Source organism: Pseudophryne corroboree, chromosome 1 (genome assembly GCF_028390025.1).
Source record: "Pseudophryne corroboree isolate aPseCor3 chromosome 1, aPseCor3.hap2, whole genome shotgun sequence".
NCBI classification, from domain to species: Eukaryota; Metazoa; Chordata; class Amphibia; order Anura; family Myobatrachidae; genus Pseudophryne; species Pseudophryne corroboree.
Genome location: NC_086444.1, coordinates 651,061,936 through 651,079,053, shown reverse-complemented (window position 1 = coordinate 651,079,053; position 17,118 = coordinate 651,061,936). Strand labels below are relative to the sequence as shown.

Genomic DNA, 17,118 nt, shown 5'->3' with positions numbered 1-17,118 from the left:
TAAGCCCCTTAACCTCATAACATTAAATAGCACATCACAGAATAGTGTAGATTTTCCATAGCCTGTTAAAACTTTCTCAACAATGTATTTACAAATGGACATACATACATATATTGTACAGTTTAGCCAGTGTACTATTTGTCCTCCTCCACAAAAAAAAAAAAAAAAACACGACTAGTGTAATGCCACCAACCCACATTTATTGTGAAATTGGGTATACATACCTCTTTGGAAGTCATTTGTTCAATGCCACTAAGCGTACAGTCATCATAAAATAGCTCATCATCTGAAAACTCCATGGATCCAAACACATACGGATGATCAACACTGTTACAATCCTCGAAGTCCAGCTTGTTTCTCGACTATCAGAAATAAGTTTAAAAATAGTATGTTTACATCTAAACAGTCCTACATTCAGTTGCACAGTAAACTGGTAAATGCTTAGGACTACAGTTTGACCTTATTTTAAAGCTCTCCTCAGTGATGCTTAATTGTCATTCTAAAAGAAGTGCATCAGGATCAAAGGACAAAACAAGAAGGGGGAAGAGGGAGGAAGAAACCCCACCACTAATAAATCTATCCTCAAGCAGTACAAATTTGAGGGTTATACAGGGTAGACAACTATACAAGAGCAAGTCTCATCTTACTTCAGATATACATATGCGCCAATTTAACAAGAATGCATTAATGTTTAGTCTTAACTCCTGCATAGAGTACTGATCTGGAGTCCTCCACCCCCTCTAACAATATTTTTAGAAAGCATTAGAAGTATATCTTCCTATGTAATTAAAGGTATCCGTTCACATGTTTACCTCCAAAATAAAAAAAGTCTTTAAAAAACAAAAAACACAACATTATGGTTTTACATTAAGAGGTTCATACAGCAAGATCTGCACATACTTTCAGGTCCTTAAAGCTGGAGGACGAGGGCTCCACCAAAGCTAAAGAGTGCACCAAACGAACAGGCTTTCCACGACTCTTCTTTGATTGAAGTAGTAAGTAGGTGGCAGTGGTGTGGTCATAATTCCACTAAAATTTACAAGACACTGTTTGAATTAGAGTAAGGCACAAAAAGCATCCACTCTAATGTTCCGCAAAACAAAAACATCACAGCATTTTCCTCTACCCTCCCAATGTATTAAACAGCATTTTGATGAAAATACTGGAGCTCTGTGGTAGACTCAATAGTGTATGTCCATTAACATTAAGCCTCCATTTTTAGGACCACCTCTTACACTTGACGATGGCAGCACTTAGCCCATGAAGTACGGGTCGGTACGCTGGTGGGTGTACAAGGTGTGTGAAAGGTCGTCTACACACAGCACTCGTTGCAGTCATGGGCAAAAGGAGCGATTTATCAGAGTTGCAAAAACGGGATGATTATCTGCGTTCGAGTCAAGGGTGGCAGTATTTCTGAAACAGCGCAGTTTGTGAACTGTTGCGTGCTGCGGGTGTTTCGTGACTGGACAAATGGCACCATTGTGAACATCCAGCGTGGAAACTGGCGCACCACGTGCCACTGATGAGAGATAAACGTTGGCTACGAAGGTCCGTGAGGGCGGAGAGACCCGCTACAGAGGAGTGGTTCACCATCAAAAGGAACCTGGAGGATACCAGACATAGGTCTAAAATGACAGTTCAGCCCGTCTAGCTGTTGTGCACACGGCAGTAACTCTGGCTATTAGCTGGTCATAATAATGGACTTGACCGCATATATACAGACACATTAGAAAATTACAAAACTTTGGAAGTCATGATTCTGAAAGTGGGTGCTTACACAGATTTCAAATTGGTTTTGAATTTAAAAACAGAAAACCATTAAACACGCATTGAAAACCAGTGCAATAGTAAACTAGTATATTACTATGCATGGGCGCCATCTCATGGAAACAATGTAGTACAGGTTTTTGCTCCTTATGTTAATTTAACTGAAGTAGTTTGGGAGCAAATCAAACCGTTTCCTTGTACAGAAACCAAGAGGAAATAAAAATTACCTCGGAGATCAGACAAGACATGCTGTGTTTACTGTACTTGCAGTACACAGACAGTTCCGTTACACAATCTTCATCCATGTACCCAAGCTATAAGAAAAAAAGTCAAACACAAATTAAATATTGCAGATTAATTCTGTAACCCACCCCCCAATGGTAATGTTAAATCATGAAAATCTATATTCAAAGCACCAAATGGGTTACCATTTCAGATATATACACACATACATATATACATACATGCATTACACTGAAATTTAACATACATTTAACATAAAAATTTAACATAAATTTAAGGTATTCAGGTGGGAAACAGGAAAACTACGTACTTAGAATTTTAATAAACCTCCCCTAATGGGAAGAAAAGGGGGTTGACATAATGACATCATTACAGATGCGTGGCTTGCATTGCATGAACAATAAAGCCCAAACTGATCAAAATTTGGATTGCACTCCAGTAGGAAGAATTTAATAAACTACAAAAATGGTCCTGTCACTATTTACCGTATCTGCTACAGGTTCTCCTCAGGTAACGCCAAGAACCATGGATTAATATTTACTTACATTAAGACATCTCAAATTTACATCTATATAGATTTACCAAATTTTTAACACATTTATATTTACAACCATGAAAATCAGAAACTCCCGTGCGAAGAACAGGTAGTTTATTATTAATATAGACATATATTAGCTGAATACCCGTGCTTCGTTACAAGTATAATGCCAATCTTTGTCCAGCCACACCTTCCCCAGATTGATGCGGTCAAAAGGCTGGCACTGAGGAGAATAATCCGCCTCCTTCTCTGCCCCGTCCCATCCCTGATGCTGCCCTGCTCAGTGCTGTAAATGCCAGGACGACAGGCCAAGCTCAACCAGCTGTATGTTAAATATGTAAGGTTTGCAGGAATAGGCCAACTATTCCAGAGGGTCCTAGGTCTCCTTGCTCTCCTTAGGGCACCTCCTTTGGAGGTAAAAAGGTAAAGATTTTCAAACACTTAAGGTCACTGGGAGAGCTGTTGGTACCCTTTACATAGCAGATAAGCAGTTGCTGACTATCAAGCTTTCCTTTAATGCATTTAATAGTGAAAATAACTCTCTCCTTTCCGCCTATTGCTCTGAGAGGTTTGGCAATGTTCAGTTCCAGTGACAAGTTATCCTCTTATCGAGATACTATCCTCTCCTGACTGGAAATAGATTGGTTAAGTACTAAAAGGCAAATACCACCGACTCATCACAAAATCTCCTGAACCATAAGGTTGGACTTCCTTGCCAGTGGCAGTAGCAGAGCAGTCCATTATTCAAATAAGGGAGCCACACCCAGCAATGTTTGACATGTGGCTCTCCTATCTTAATGGACTGCTGTGCAACTGAGTCAAGGAACAGAGCATAATGTCCTCCCCATCCACGACTTGGTATCACCGGCACCATGTATTCTTTATAGCCCCGGCTGGGTGGGCCATCTTAACTCTCCTCTGTGAGGGGGAAAGAGGGGAAACTTCCAAAAATCTCACTCCTCTTAACCCCTGTGTGGGTGGAATTTTGAAAAATCCCTTTTCAGTGGGCGCCTATGTCACAAAAGCAAGCTACAAATGTCAAGTTCCTAGTCTTTATGTTCAGGAAATTTTGTGATGAGTCAGTGGTATTTGATCATATACATACAGTTGTGCTCATATGTTTACATACCCTAGCAGAATTTGTGATTTTCTGGCCATTTGTCAGAGACTATGAATGATAACTCACAAACTTTTCTTTCACTCATGGTTAGTGGTTGGGTGAAGCCATTTATAATCAAACAACTGTGTTTACTCTTTTTAAATCATAATAACAGAAACTACCCAAATGACCCTGATCAAAAGTTTACATACCACAGTTCTTAATACCGTGTATTGCCCCCTTTAACATCAATGACAGCTTGAAGTCTTTTGTGGTAGTTGTGGATGAGGCTCTTTATTTTCTCAGATGGTAAAGCTGCCCATTCTTCTTGGCAAAAAGCCTCCAGTTCCTGTAAATTCTTGGGCTGTCTTGCATGAACTGCACGTTTGAGATCTCCCCAGAGTGGCTCAATGATATTGAGGTCAGGACACTGAGATGGCCACTCCAGAACCTTCACGTTATTCTGCTGTAGCCAATGACAGGTCGACTTGGCCTTGTGTTTTGGATCATTGTCATGTTGGAATGTCCAAGTACGTCCCATGCGCAGCTTCCGGGCTGATGAGTGCAAATTTTCCTCCAGTTCTTTCTGATAAGTATGCTGCATTCATTTTGCCATCAATTTTGACCAAGTTTCCAGTGCCTTTGTAGCTCACACAACCCCAAAACATCAGCAATCCACCTCTGTGTTTCACAGTAGGAATGGTGTACTTTTCATCATAGGCCTTGTTGACTACACTCCAAATGTAACGTTTATGGTTGTGGCCAAAAAGTTCAATTTTGGTCTCATCACTCCAAATGACTTTGTTCCAGAAGTTTTGAGGCTTGTCTCTGTGCTGTTTGGAGTATTGTAAGCGGGATGCTTTGTGGCATTTGCGTAGTAATGGCTTTCTTCTGGTAACTCGACCATACAGCCCATTTTTCTTCAAATGCCTCCTTATTGTGCATTTTGAAACAACCACACTACTTTTTTTCAGAGAGTCCTGTATTTCAGCTGAAGTTATTTGTAGATTTTTCTTTGCATCCCGAACAATTTTCATTGCAGTTGTGGCTGAAATTTTTGTTGTTCTACCTGACCATGATTTGGTTTCCACAGAATCCCTAATTTTTCACTTCTTAATTAGAGTTTGAACACTGCTGATTGGCATTCTCAATTGCTTGGATATCTTTTTATATACCTTTCCTGTTTTATACAGTTCAATTACCTTTTCCTGCAGATCCTTTGACAATTCTTTTGCTTTCCTCTTGACTCAGAATCCAGACACATCAGTGCAGCACTGGATGAAAGATGCAAGGGTCTTTCAGGAGTCCAGAAACTCACTGACCTTTTACACACACACACACACACACACACACACACACACTGATTACAAGCAAACAGATCAAAAGGTGAGGATGGTTACCTTTAGTAGCCATTCAAACCCGTTTGTATCAACTTGTGTGCATGTCATCCGGCCAAAATCTCCAGGGTATGTAAACTTTTGATCAGGGTCATTTGGGTAGTTTCTGTTGTCATTAGAATTTAAAGAGTAAACACAGTTGTTTGACAATAAATGGCATCACCCAACCACTAACCATGAGTGAAAGAAAACTTTGTGCGTTATCATTCATATTCTCTGACAAATGGCCAGAAAATCAAATTCTGCTAGGGTATGTAAACTTATGAGCACAACTGTACATATGTATGTCTGTCTATCTCAAATGAAGGTGGCACTTCTGGACTCTTTTCAAGGTGACAGAATGAGAGTAAATGTATTTATAGTATTTACAATATACATATATATATATATACACACACATATTATATTATATATATATATATATATATATATACACACACACACATACATACACACATAAACATACATACATATATACATACATACATATATATATATATACACACATACATACACACACACACACATATATATATATATATATATATACACACACATACATACATACACGCGATTTGAAACCTACCGGTAAATCTTTTTCTCCAAGTCCGTAGAGGATGCTGGGGACTCCGTAAGAACCATGGGGAGTAGACGGGCTCCGCAGGAGACATGGGCACTAAAAACAACTTTAGATATGGGTGTGCACTGGCACCTCCCTCTATGCCCCTCCTCCAGACCTCAGAGAAACTGTGCCCAGAGGAGACTGACAGTACGAGGAAAGGATTTTTGTTAATCTAAGGGCAAGATTCATACCAGCCCACACCGTATAACATGGAATATACTAACCAGTTAACCGCATGAAACAAAACAGCATCAGCCCGAGACTGATCAAAACTAACATAACCTTTAAGTAAGCAAAACCTATATACAAGTCTTGCAGATGTAGTCCGCACTGGGAAGTGCGCCCAGCATCCTCTACGGACTAGGAGAAAAAGATTTACCGGTAGGTTTGAAATCTTATTTTCTCTTACGTCCTAGAGGATGCTGGGGACTCCGTAATGACCATGGGGATTATACCAAAGCTCCAAAACGGGCGGGAGAGTGCGGATGACTCTGCAGCACCGATTGAGCAAACATGAGGTCCTCCTCAGCCAGGGTATTAAACTTGTAGATCTTCACAAAGGTGTTTGAACCCCACCAAGTAGCAGCTCGGCACAGCTGTAATGCCGAGACACCTCGGGCAGCCGCCCAAGAAGAGCCCACCTTCCTAGTGGAATGGGCCTTAACCGATTTTGGTAACGGCAATCCAGCCGTAGAATGAGCCTGCTGAATCGTGTTACAGATCCAGCGAGCAATAGTCTGCTTTGAAGCAGGAGCACCAACCTTGTCGGCTGCATACAAGACAAACAATGCCTCTGTTTACCTAACCCGAGCCGTTCTGGCCACATAAATTTTCAATGCCCTGACCACATCAAGGGACTCGGAATCCTCCAAATCCCGTGTAGCCACAGGCACCACAATAGGTTGGTTCATATGAAAAGAAGAAACCACCTTGGGCAAAAATTGAGGAAGTGTCTGCAACTCAGCTCTATCCACATGGAAAATCCGATAGGGGCTCTTGTGAGAAAGCCGCCAACTCCGACACTTGCCTTGCCGATGCCAAGACCAACAACATGACCACTTTCCAAGTGAGATATTTTAATTCCACTGTTTTAAGTGGTTCAAACCAGTGAGACTTAAGGAACCGCAACACCACGTTAAGGTCCCAGGGTGCCACTGGAGGCACAAAAGGAGGCTGGATATGCAGCACTCCCTTCACAAAAGTCTGGACTTCTGGGAGAGAAACCAATTCCTTCTGAAAGAAAATGGATAGGGCCGAAATCTTAACCTTAAAGGAACCTAATTTTAGGCCCAAATTCACTCCCGTCTGTAGGAAGTGAAGGAAACGGCCCAAATGGAATTCTTCATTCCTGGACTCACACCAAGATACATACTTTCGCCATATACGGTGATAATGTCACGTCTTTCCTAGCCTTTATCAGTAGGAATGACCTAATCCGGAATGCCCTTTTCCGCTAGGATCTGGCGTTCAACCGCCATGCCATCAAACGCAGCCGCAGTAAGTCTTGGAACAGACAGGGCCCCTGTTGTAACAGGTCCTCTCTGAGAGGAAGAGGCCACGGATCTTCTATGAGCATTTCCTGCAGATTCGGATACCAGGCCCTTCGCGGCCAATCTGGAACAATGAGAATTGTCTGTACTCCTCTTCGTCTTAGGATTCTCAATATCTTTGAGATGAGCGGAAGAGGAGGGAACACATAGACCGACTGAAACACCCATGGTGTCACCAGGGCGTCCACTGCCACTGCCTGAGGGTCCCTTGACCTGGCGCAATACTTCGGTAGTTTCTTGTTGAGGCGTGACGCCATCATGTCTATTTGAGGCAGTCCCCACGACTTGCAATCTCTGCGAAGACTTCCTGATGAAGTCCCCACTCTCCTGGATGTAGATCGTGTCTGCTGAGGAAGTCTGCTTCCCAGTTGTCCACTCCCGGAATGAAGACTGCTGTCATGGCGCTCACATGATTTTCCGCCCAGCGAAGAATCCTGGTGGCTTCTGCCATTTCCACTTTGCTCTTTGTTCCGCCTTGGCTGTTTACATGCACCACTGCAGTGATGTTGTCTGACTGGATCAGAACCGGTAGGTCGAAGAAAAAATTTCCGCTTGTCGAAGGACGTTGTATATGGCCCTCAACTCCAGTATGTTGATGTGAAGACAAGCCTCCTGGCTTGACCAGAGACCCTGGAAGTTTCTTCCCTTTGTGACTGCACCCCAACCTCGGAGGCTCGCGTCCGTGGTTACCAGAACCCAGTCCTGAATGCCGAACCTGCGACCCTCCAGAAGGTGAGCACTCTGCAGCCACCACAGAATAGATACCCTGGCCCTGGGGGACAGGGTGATCATCTGATGAATCTGTAGATGAGACCCGGACCACTTGTCCAGAAGGTCCCATTGAAAAGTTCTCGCATGGAACCTGCCGAATGGAATGGTCTCGTAAGTCGCCACCATTTTTCCCAGAACTCAAGTGCAGTGATGCATTGATACCATTTTTGGCTTCAATAGGTCCTTGACCAAAGACACGAGTTCTTAGGCCTTTTCCGTCGGAAGATAAACCCTTTTCTGGTCTGTATCCAGAATCATGCCTAAGAAAGGCAAACGAGTCGTTGGAACCAACTGTGACTTTGGGATATTGAGAATCCAGCCGTGATGTTGCAACACCCTCAGGGAAAGTGATACGCTGTTCAGTAACTGTTCTCGATCTCGCTTTTATTAGCAGATCGTCCAAGTACGGGATAATTGTGACACCCTGCTTGCACAGGAGCACCATCATTTCCGCCATTACCTTGGTGAAAATTCTCGGGGCCGTGGAAAGCCCAAACGGCAACGTCTGAAATTGGTAATGACAATCCTGTACAGCAAACCTCAGGAACGCCTGATGAGGCGGATATATGGGGACATGAAGGTATGCATCCTATATGTCCAGGGACACCATATAATCCCCCCCTTCCAGGCTGGCGATTACCATTCTGAGCGACTCCATTTTGAACTTGAACCTTTTTAAGTATAGGTTTAAGGATTTTAAAGTCAAAATGGGCCTGACCGAATCATCCGGTTTCGGGACTACAAACAGGGTTGAGTAATACCCCATCCCCTGCTGCAGCAAGGGGACTTTGACCACCACTTGTTGAAGACACAATTTTTGAATTGCATTTAACACTATCACCCTCACTAGGGGAGAAGCCGGTAGGGCCGATTTGAAAAACCGGCGAGGAGGCACCTCTTCGAATTCAAGCTTGTAACCCTGGGAAACAATTTCTATTGCCTACGGATCCACCTGTGAGTGAACCCAGACGTGGCTGAAAAGTCGAAGACGTGCCCCCACTGGGGCGGACTCCCTCAGCGGAGCCCCAGCGTCATGCGGTGGATTTTGTAGTGGCCGGGGAGGATTTCTGCTCCTGGGAACTAGCTGTGGTTGGCAACTTTTTCCCCTTGCCCTTACCTCTGGCAAGAAAGGAAGATCCCCCACATTCTCTTGGGTTTATGCGACCAAAAGGACTGCATCTGATAATGTGGTGTTTTCTTAGGCTGTGAGGAAACATAAGGCAAAAAGGTTGATTTACCTGCCGTAGCCATGGAAACAAGGTCCGTGAGACCTTCCCCAAACAATTCCTCACCCTTGTAAGGTAAAACCTCCATATGCCTCTTCGAGTCGGCATCGCCCGTCCATTGTCGGGTCCATAGGGCACGTCTAGCCGAAATCGCCAAAGTGTTTGCTCTGGAACCCAGTAGGCCAATGTCTCTCTGAGCATCTCTCATATAGGACAGCATATTTAATACGACCCACGGTCAATAAAATGTTCTCCTTATCCAGCGTATCTATATCAGCAGATAAAGTATCTGTCCACGCTGCTACCGCGCAACAAACCCAAGCCGACGCTATCGCCGGTCTGAGTAAGGTACCAGTATATGTGTAATTAGACTTCAAGGTAGTCTCCTGCCTGTGATCAGCAGGATCCTTGAGGGTTGCCGTATCTTGAGATGGCAGAGCTACCTGGGATAAGCGTGTCAACGCTTTATCCACCCTCGGGGAGGATTCCCAGTGTATCCTGTCCTTAGTCGGGAAAGGATACGCCATAAGAATCCTTTTGGGAATCTGCAGTTTTGTCTGGAGATTCCCACGCCTTTTCAAATAATTGGTTCAGCTCATGAGATGGGGGAAAGGTTACCTCAGGTTTCTTCTCCTTATACATGCGCACCCCTCGTGTTAGGTACCGAGGGGTTCATCCGTGATATGCAACACCTCTTTTATAGCAATAATCATATAATGAATACTTTTAGCTAATTTTGGCTGCAACTTTGCATCATCGTAGTCGACACTGGAGTCAGAATCCGTGTCTACTATTTGGGATAGTGGGCGCTTTTGAGACCCAGAAAGTCCCTGCGACATAGTGAAAGGCCAGGGCTAAAACTCCCTGTACATTCCCTGGACTCAGCTTTGTCCAACCTTTTGTGCAATAAATTCACATTTGCATTTAAAAACATTCCAAATATCCAACCAGTCAGGTGTCGGCGTTGCCAACGGAGACACCACACTCATTTGCTCCACCTCCTCCCTAGAAGAGCCTTCCGCTTCAGACATGCTGACACGCGTACCGACACCACACACTCAGGGAATTCTCTATCTGGAGACAGTTCCCCCACAAGGCCCTTTGGAGAGAGAGAGAGAGAGAGAGAGAGAGAGAGAGAGAGAGAGAGAGAGAGAGAGAGAGAGAGAGAGAGAGAGAGGAGAGAGAGAGGAGAGGAGAGAGAGAGAGAGAGAGAGAGAGAGAGAGAGAGAGAGAGAGAGAGAATGCCAGCACACACCCCAGCACCAATGACCCAGGGGAAAAAATATTACCCAGATAACGCTTTTAATACATACAAAATATATATATAATATATATATATATATATATATATATATAATATATATATATATATATATATATATACACACATACATATATATATATATACATACATACACACATATATATTATATTGATGTTCACAATTTATACACAGTCATTCCTCATGATATGGGTTTGGCAGCGGTAGAGCATTATTTAAGTAATCATGTCGAATTTCTAGGTACTAGAAATGACGCTCCATAAGAATTTTTTTGTATGATGGGCAGATTTACCTGCAGCGTAAGGGGTGTGCTATGGGGTCCTCTGTGGCCCCGGCATATTCGAACATTTTTATGTTTGAAATAGAACATCAGATATTCTTCGCTGCTCCCGTGGTAGCTAACAGTATACTGTTTAACTCTCGCTACATTGACGATCTATTCCTGATCTGGCAGGGATCTAAGTCGCAGCTTGAGGAAGTTATTCACACTCATAATATGTTACAGCACCCTATTAAACTCACTATAACATTAGTGAGCAGGTCATGCATTATCTAGATGTTCAAATCTCCCTGCAACAAGGGCGGTTAGTAACGTCACAGTATTCCAAGCCTACCGACAAAAATAACGTACTACACTATAGAAGTTTCCATCCAGAACCCCTCAAGAGGGGCTTGCCATTTTCTCAGCTCCTCCGGGTCAAACGTATTACTTCGGACCCTGTGGTTGCTGAAACACAAATGGATAATATGATTGAGCAGTTTTTCAATGGTGGTTATCCTATGCCACTTCTTAAGGCTGCCAAACACAAGGCGCTCAGTATGGATCGAACCACGTTAGTTGGTCCCCGGAAGTTAAAAAAGGAATCTAATCCCATGACTCCATGGGTGGTACAATACCATACGACCAGCTCGGTAGTTAATCAAATGTCTAAAAAATTGTGGCCGATCGTGCAGGGGGATCCCGAATTAGGTTTGCAGCACACCAAATTGATGTCCTGTTATAAACGAAGCAGAAATTTACGGGACATTCTAGTTAAAACAGATGTTACGACATATGCATCCAATCAAGCTATGTGTAGTAAGAAGGGATGTATACGGTGTACCTGTACTACATGTCAATTTATGATCCCCGGGGACACATTTCAACATCCCCATTCAGACAAAACGTTGTTTATTTATCACACTCTTACTTGTTCTTCTAGGTATGTGGTGTACCAGTTGATGTGCCCCTGTGGGCTGTCATGTTGGAAAGACTGAACGTATGTTCAAGGAACGTATGGCAGCCCACAGGTCTGCCATCAAATTGGCGATTGCCAAGGGATCCAGCGAATAGCCTGTGACCAGGCACTTTGCCACGCAACGTCACCCATTGACCACTTTAAAATACTGCATGATAGACCATGTACCAGCTTCTGTTAGGGGTGGCGACCGTGGTGGCAAACTACTGAGGTTGGAAGCACAGTGGATTCACCGACTTAATACCATATATCCACGGGGACTTAACGAATCTCATGGGCTTAATAGCTTTCTGTAGTGCATTTGTCAGTCCCTACTAGGCATCTAGCCTTTATGCTACATGAGTATATAAATTGGCCATGTTATTTTCATCTACCATTTTGTAGCTAACAAGGGGTTAAACTCTTGCAATCGATAATTATTACTGGTGTTAATAGGTACCTCTGTTGGCTCCCTTAATCATTGTGTTTACATCATGTTCGTAATGTATTGGATTGAGGTACTTTTTTGATTATATATTATACACTGGGTTCATGCCTTCTTTTTCAGGAATGCTACGTACTATTGCTGCCATTTACATTTTGGTAAACAACATTACGATTGCGTGCTAGTGATTTGTTTATTAATGTCTAGTATTGTGTGTTCCCACAGTTTGGTATAGTATGATTAAGTACATCCTGCCAGGAAAGCATATGTAATGTATCATCTGCCGATTGTGATGGGTATTGGGCATTCAGCTTACAGTGTTGCCATAGATACAGTTGCTCCGTGTATGTTTGTTATTGTCATGGCGACGGGGAGCACATTAGCCGGAAGTGACGTCACTTCCGCTGCGCTGTACGGAGCGGGCGCTGTCCCGCCGGCCATACGGCGCTAATCACAGGGTGATTTGCTGCCTTTATAAGGTAAGAATTTGTATAGTGTATGTATACCTGAGGAAAATGCCTTAAATAAACCGATATAGATTATATATATATATATATATATATATATATATATATATATATAATAAGAATTTACTTACCGATAATTCTATTTCTCGTAGTCCGTAGTGGATGCTGGGGACTCCGTCAGGACCATGGGGGAATAGCGGCTCCGCAGGAGACAGGGCACAAAAGTAAAAGCTTTAGGATCAGGTGGTGTGCACTGGCTCCTCCCCCTATGACCCTCCTCCAAGCCTCAGTTAGGATACTGTGCCCGGACGAGCGTACACAATAAGGAAGGATTTTGAATCCCGGGTAAGACTCATACCAGCCACACCAATCACACTGTACAACCTGTGATCTGAACCCAGTTAACAGCATGATAACAGCGGAGCCTCTGAAAAGATGGCTCACAACAATAATAACCCGATTTTTGTAACAATAACTATGTACAAGTATTGCAGACAATCCGCACTTGGGATGGGCGCCCAGCATCCACTACGGACTACGAGAAATAGAATTATCGGTAAGTAAATTCTTATTTTCTCTGACGTCCTAAGTGGATGCTGGGGACTCCGTCAGGACCATGGGGATTATACCAAAGCTCCCAAACGGGCGGGAGAGTGCGGATGACTCTGCAGCACCGAGTGAGAGAACTCCAGGTCCTCCTCAGCCAGGGTGTGCCCTTGACCAAGTAGCAGCTCGGCAAAGTTGTAAAGCCGAGACCCCTCGGGCAGCCGCCCAAGATGAGCCCACCTTCCTTGTGGAATGGGCATTTACATATTTTGGCTGTGGCAGGCCTGCCACAGAATGTGCAAGCTGAATTGTACTACACATCCAACTAGCAATCGTCTGCTTAGAAGCAAGAGCACCCAGTTTGTTGGGTGCATACAGGATAACAGCAAGTCAGTTTTCCTGACTCCAGCCGTCCTGGAAACCTATATTTTCAGGGCCCTGACAAGATCTAGCAACTTGGAGTCCTCCAAGTCCCTAGTATCCGCAGGTACCACAATAAGCTGGTTCAGGTGAAACGCTGACACCACCTTAGGGAGAAACTGGGGACGAGTCCGCAGCTCTGCCCTGTCCGAATGGACAATCAGATATGGGCTTTTGTGAGACAAAGCCGCCAATTCTGACACTCGCCTGGCCGAAGCAAGGGCCAACAGCATGGTCACTTACCATGTGAGATATTTCAAATCCACAGATTTGAGCGGTTTAAACCAATGTGATTTGAGGAATCCCAGAACTACGTTGAGATCCCACAATGCCACTGGAGGCACAAAAGGGGGTTGTATATGCAGTACTCCCTTGACAAACTTCTGGACTTCAGGAACTGAAGCCAATTCTTTCTGGAAGAAATTCGACAGGGCCGAAATTTGAACCTTAATGGACCCCAATTTGAGGCACATAGACACTCCTGTTTGCAGGAAATGTAGGAATCGACCGAGTTGAAATTCCTCCGTGGGGGCCTTCCTGGCCTCACACCATGCAACATATTTTCGCCAAATGCGGTGATAATGTTGTGTGGTCACCTCCTTCCTGGCTCTGACCAGGGTAGGGATGACCTGTTCCGGAATGCCTTTTTCCCTTAGGATCCGGCGTTCAACCGCCATGCCGTCAAACGCAGCCGCGGTAAGTCTTGGAACAGACATGATCCTTGCTGAAGCAAGTCCCTTCTTAGTATCTCTTGAAGTTCCGGGTACCAAGTCCTTCTTGGCCAATCCGGAGCCACGAGTATAGTTCTTACTCCTCTCCTTCTTATAATTCTCAGTACCTTGGGTATGAGAGGCAGAGGAGGGAACACATACACCGACTGGTACACCCACGGTGTTACCAGAGCGTCCCAGCTATTGCCTGAGGGTCTCTTGACCTGGCGCAATACCTGTCCAGTTTTTTGTTCAGACGGGACGCCATCATGTCCACCTTTGGTCTTTCCCAACGGTTCACAATCATGTGGAAGACTTCCAGATGAAGTCTCCACTCTCCCGGGTGGAGGTCGTGCCTGCTGAGGAAGTCTGCTTCCCAGTTGTCCACTCCCGGAATGAACACCGCTAACAGTGTTATCACATGATTTTTCGCCCAGCGAAGAATCCTTGCTGCCATTGCCCTCCTGCTTCTTGTGCCGCCCTGTCTGTTTACGTGGGCGACTGCCGTGATGTTGTCCGACTGGATCAGCACCGGTTGACTTTGAAGCAGAGGTCTTCCTAGGCTCAGAGCATTGTAAATTGCCCTTAGCTCCAGTATATTTATGTGGAGAGAAGTCTCCAGACTTGACCACACTCCTTGGAAATTTCTTCCCTGTGTGACTGCTCCCCAGCCTCTCAGGCTGGCATCCGTGGTCACCAGGACCCAGTCCTGAATGCCGAATCTGCTGCCCTCTAGTAGATGAGCACTCTGCAGCCACCACAGAAGAGACACCCTTGTCCTTGGAGACAGGATTATCCGCTGATGCATCTGAAGATGCGATCCGGACCATTCGTCCAGCAGATCCCACTGAAAAATTCTTTCGTGAAATCTGCCGAATGGAATCGCTTCGTAAGAAGCCACCATTTTTCCCAGGACTCTTGTGCATTGATGCACTGACACTTGGCCTGGTTCTAGGAGGTTCCTAACTAGTTCGGATAACTCCCAGGCTTTCTCCTCCGGGAGAAACACCTTTTTCTGGACTGTGTCCAGAATCATCCCTAGTAACAGCAGACGTGTCGTCGGAATCAGCTGCGATTTTGGAATATTTAGAATCCACCCGTGCTGTCGTAGAACTACTTGAGATAGTGCTACTCCGACCTCCAACTGTTCTCTGGACCATGCCCTTATCAGGAGATCGTCCAAGTAAGGGATAATTAAGACGCCTTTTCTTTGAAGAAGAATCATCATTTCGGCCATTACCTTGGTAAAGACCCGGGGTGCCGTGGACAATCCAAACGGCAGCGTCTGAAACTGATAGTGACAGTTCTGTACCACGAACCTGAGGTACCCTTGGTGAGAAGGGCAATTTGGGACATGGAGTTAAGCATCCTTGATGTCCAGGGACACCATATAGTCCCCTTCTTCCTGGTTCGCTATCACTGCTCTGAGTGACTCCATCTTGATTTGAACCTTTGTATGTAAGTGTTCAAAGATTTCAGATTTAGAATAGATCTCACCGAGCCGTCTGGCTTCAGTACCACAAATAGTGTGGAATAATACCCTTTTCCTTGTTGTAGGAGGGGTACTTTGATTATCACCTGCTGGGAATACAGCTTGTGAATTGTTTCCAATAATGCCTCCCTGTCGGAGGGAGACGTTGGTAAAGCAGATTTCAGGAACCTGCGAGGGGGAGACGTCTCGAATTTCCAATCTGTACCCCTGGGATACTACTTGTAGGATCCAGGGGTCCACTTGCGAGTGAGCCCACTGCGCGCTGAAACTCTTGAGACGACCCCCCCCCCCACCGCACCTGAGTCCGCTTGTACGGCCCCAGCGTCATGCTGAGGACTTGGCAGAAGCGGTGGAGGGCTTCTGTTCCTGGGAAGGGGCTGCCTGCTGCAGTCTTCTTCCGTTCCTCTACCCCTGGGCAGATATGACTGGCCTTTTGCCCGCTTGCCCTTATGGGGACGAAAGGACTGAGGCTGAAAGACGGTGTCTTTTTCTGCTGAGATGTGACTTGGGGTAAAAAGGTGGATTTTCCAGCTGTTGCCGTGGCCACCAGGTCCGATAGACCGACCCCAAATAACTCCTCCCCTTTATACGGCAATACTTCCATGTGCCGTTTGGAATCTGCATCACCTGACCACTGTCGTGTCCATAAACATCTTCTGGCAGACATGGACATCGCACTTACTCATGATGCCAGAGTGCAAATATCCCTCTGTGCATCTCGTATATATAGAAATGCTCTATAGTCAATAAAATACTGTCCCTGTCAAGGGTATCAATATTTTCAGTCAGGGAATCTGACCAAGCCACCCCAGCGCTGCACATCCAGGCTGAGGCGATCGCTGGTCGCAGTATAACACCAGTATGTGTGTATATACTTTTTAGGATATTTTCCAGCCTCCTATTAGCTGGCTCCTTGAGGGCGGCCGTATCTGGAGACGGTAACGCCACTTGTTTTGATAAGCGTGTGAGCGCCTTTAATTTTCTATCGGGGGAAACCCACGCATCATCACACACTTCAATTAATTTATCTGATTCAGGAAAAACTACAGGCAGTTTTTTCACACCCCACATAATACCCTTTTTTGTGGTACTTGTAGTATCAGAAATATGTAACACCTCCTTCATTGCCCTTAACATGTAACGTGTGGCCCTAATGGAAAATACGTTTGTTTCTTCACCGTCGACACTGGAGTCAGTGTCCGTGTCGACCGACTGAGGTAATGGGCGTTTTAAAGCCCCTGACGGTGTTTGAGACGCCTGGACAGGTACTAATTGGTTTGCCGGCCGTCTCATGTCGTCAACCGACCTTGCAGCTTGTTGACATTA

At 44.8% G+C, this 17,118-nt stretch overlaps 1 protein-coding gene across 2 annotated transcripts in view; it reads right to left on the bottom strand.

Moving 5' to 3' along the window:
* The window catches only part of MELK (maternal embryonic leucine zipper kinase), a 300,470-nt gene that overhangs the window by 103,607 nt on the left and 179,745 nt on the right, over nucleotides 1-17,118 (bottom strand). For both annotated transcript variants that reach the window (XM_063914642.1, XM_063914643.1), the window contains 3 exons: nucleotides 1,995-2,081; nucleotides 901-1,029; nucleotides 225-362 (listed from right to left, as the gene is read on the bottom strand). In XM_063914642.1, the coding sequence (XP_063770712.1) occupies nucleotides 225-362; nucleotides 901-1,029; nucleotides 1,995-2,081 (354 nt within the window). The remainder of the gene's footprint in view (nucleotides 1-224; nucleotides 363-900; nucleotides 1,030-1,994; nucleotides 2,082-17,118) is intronic.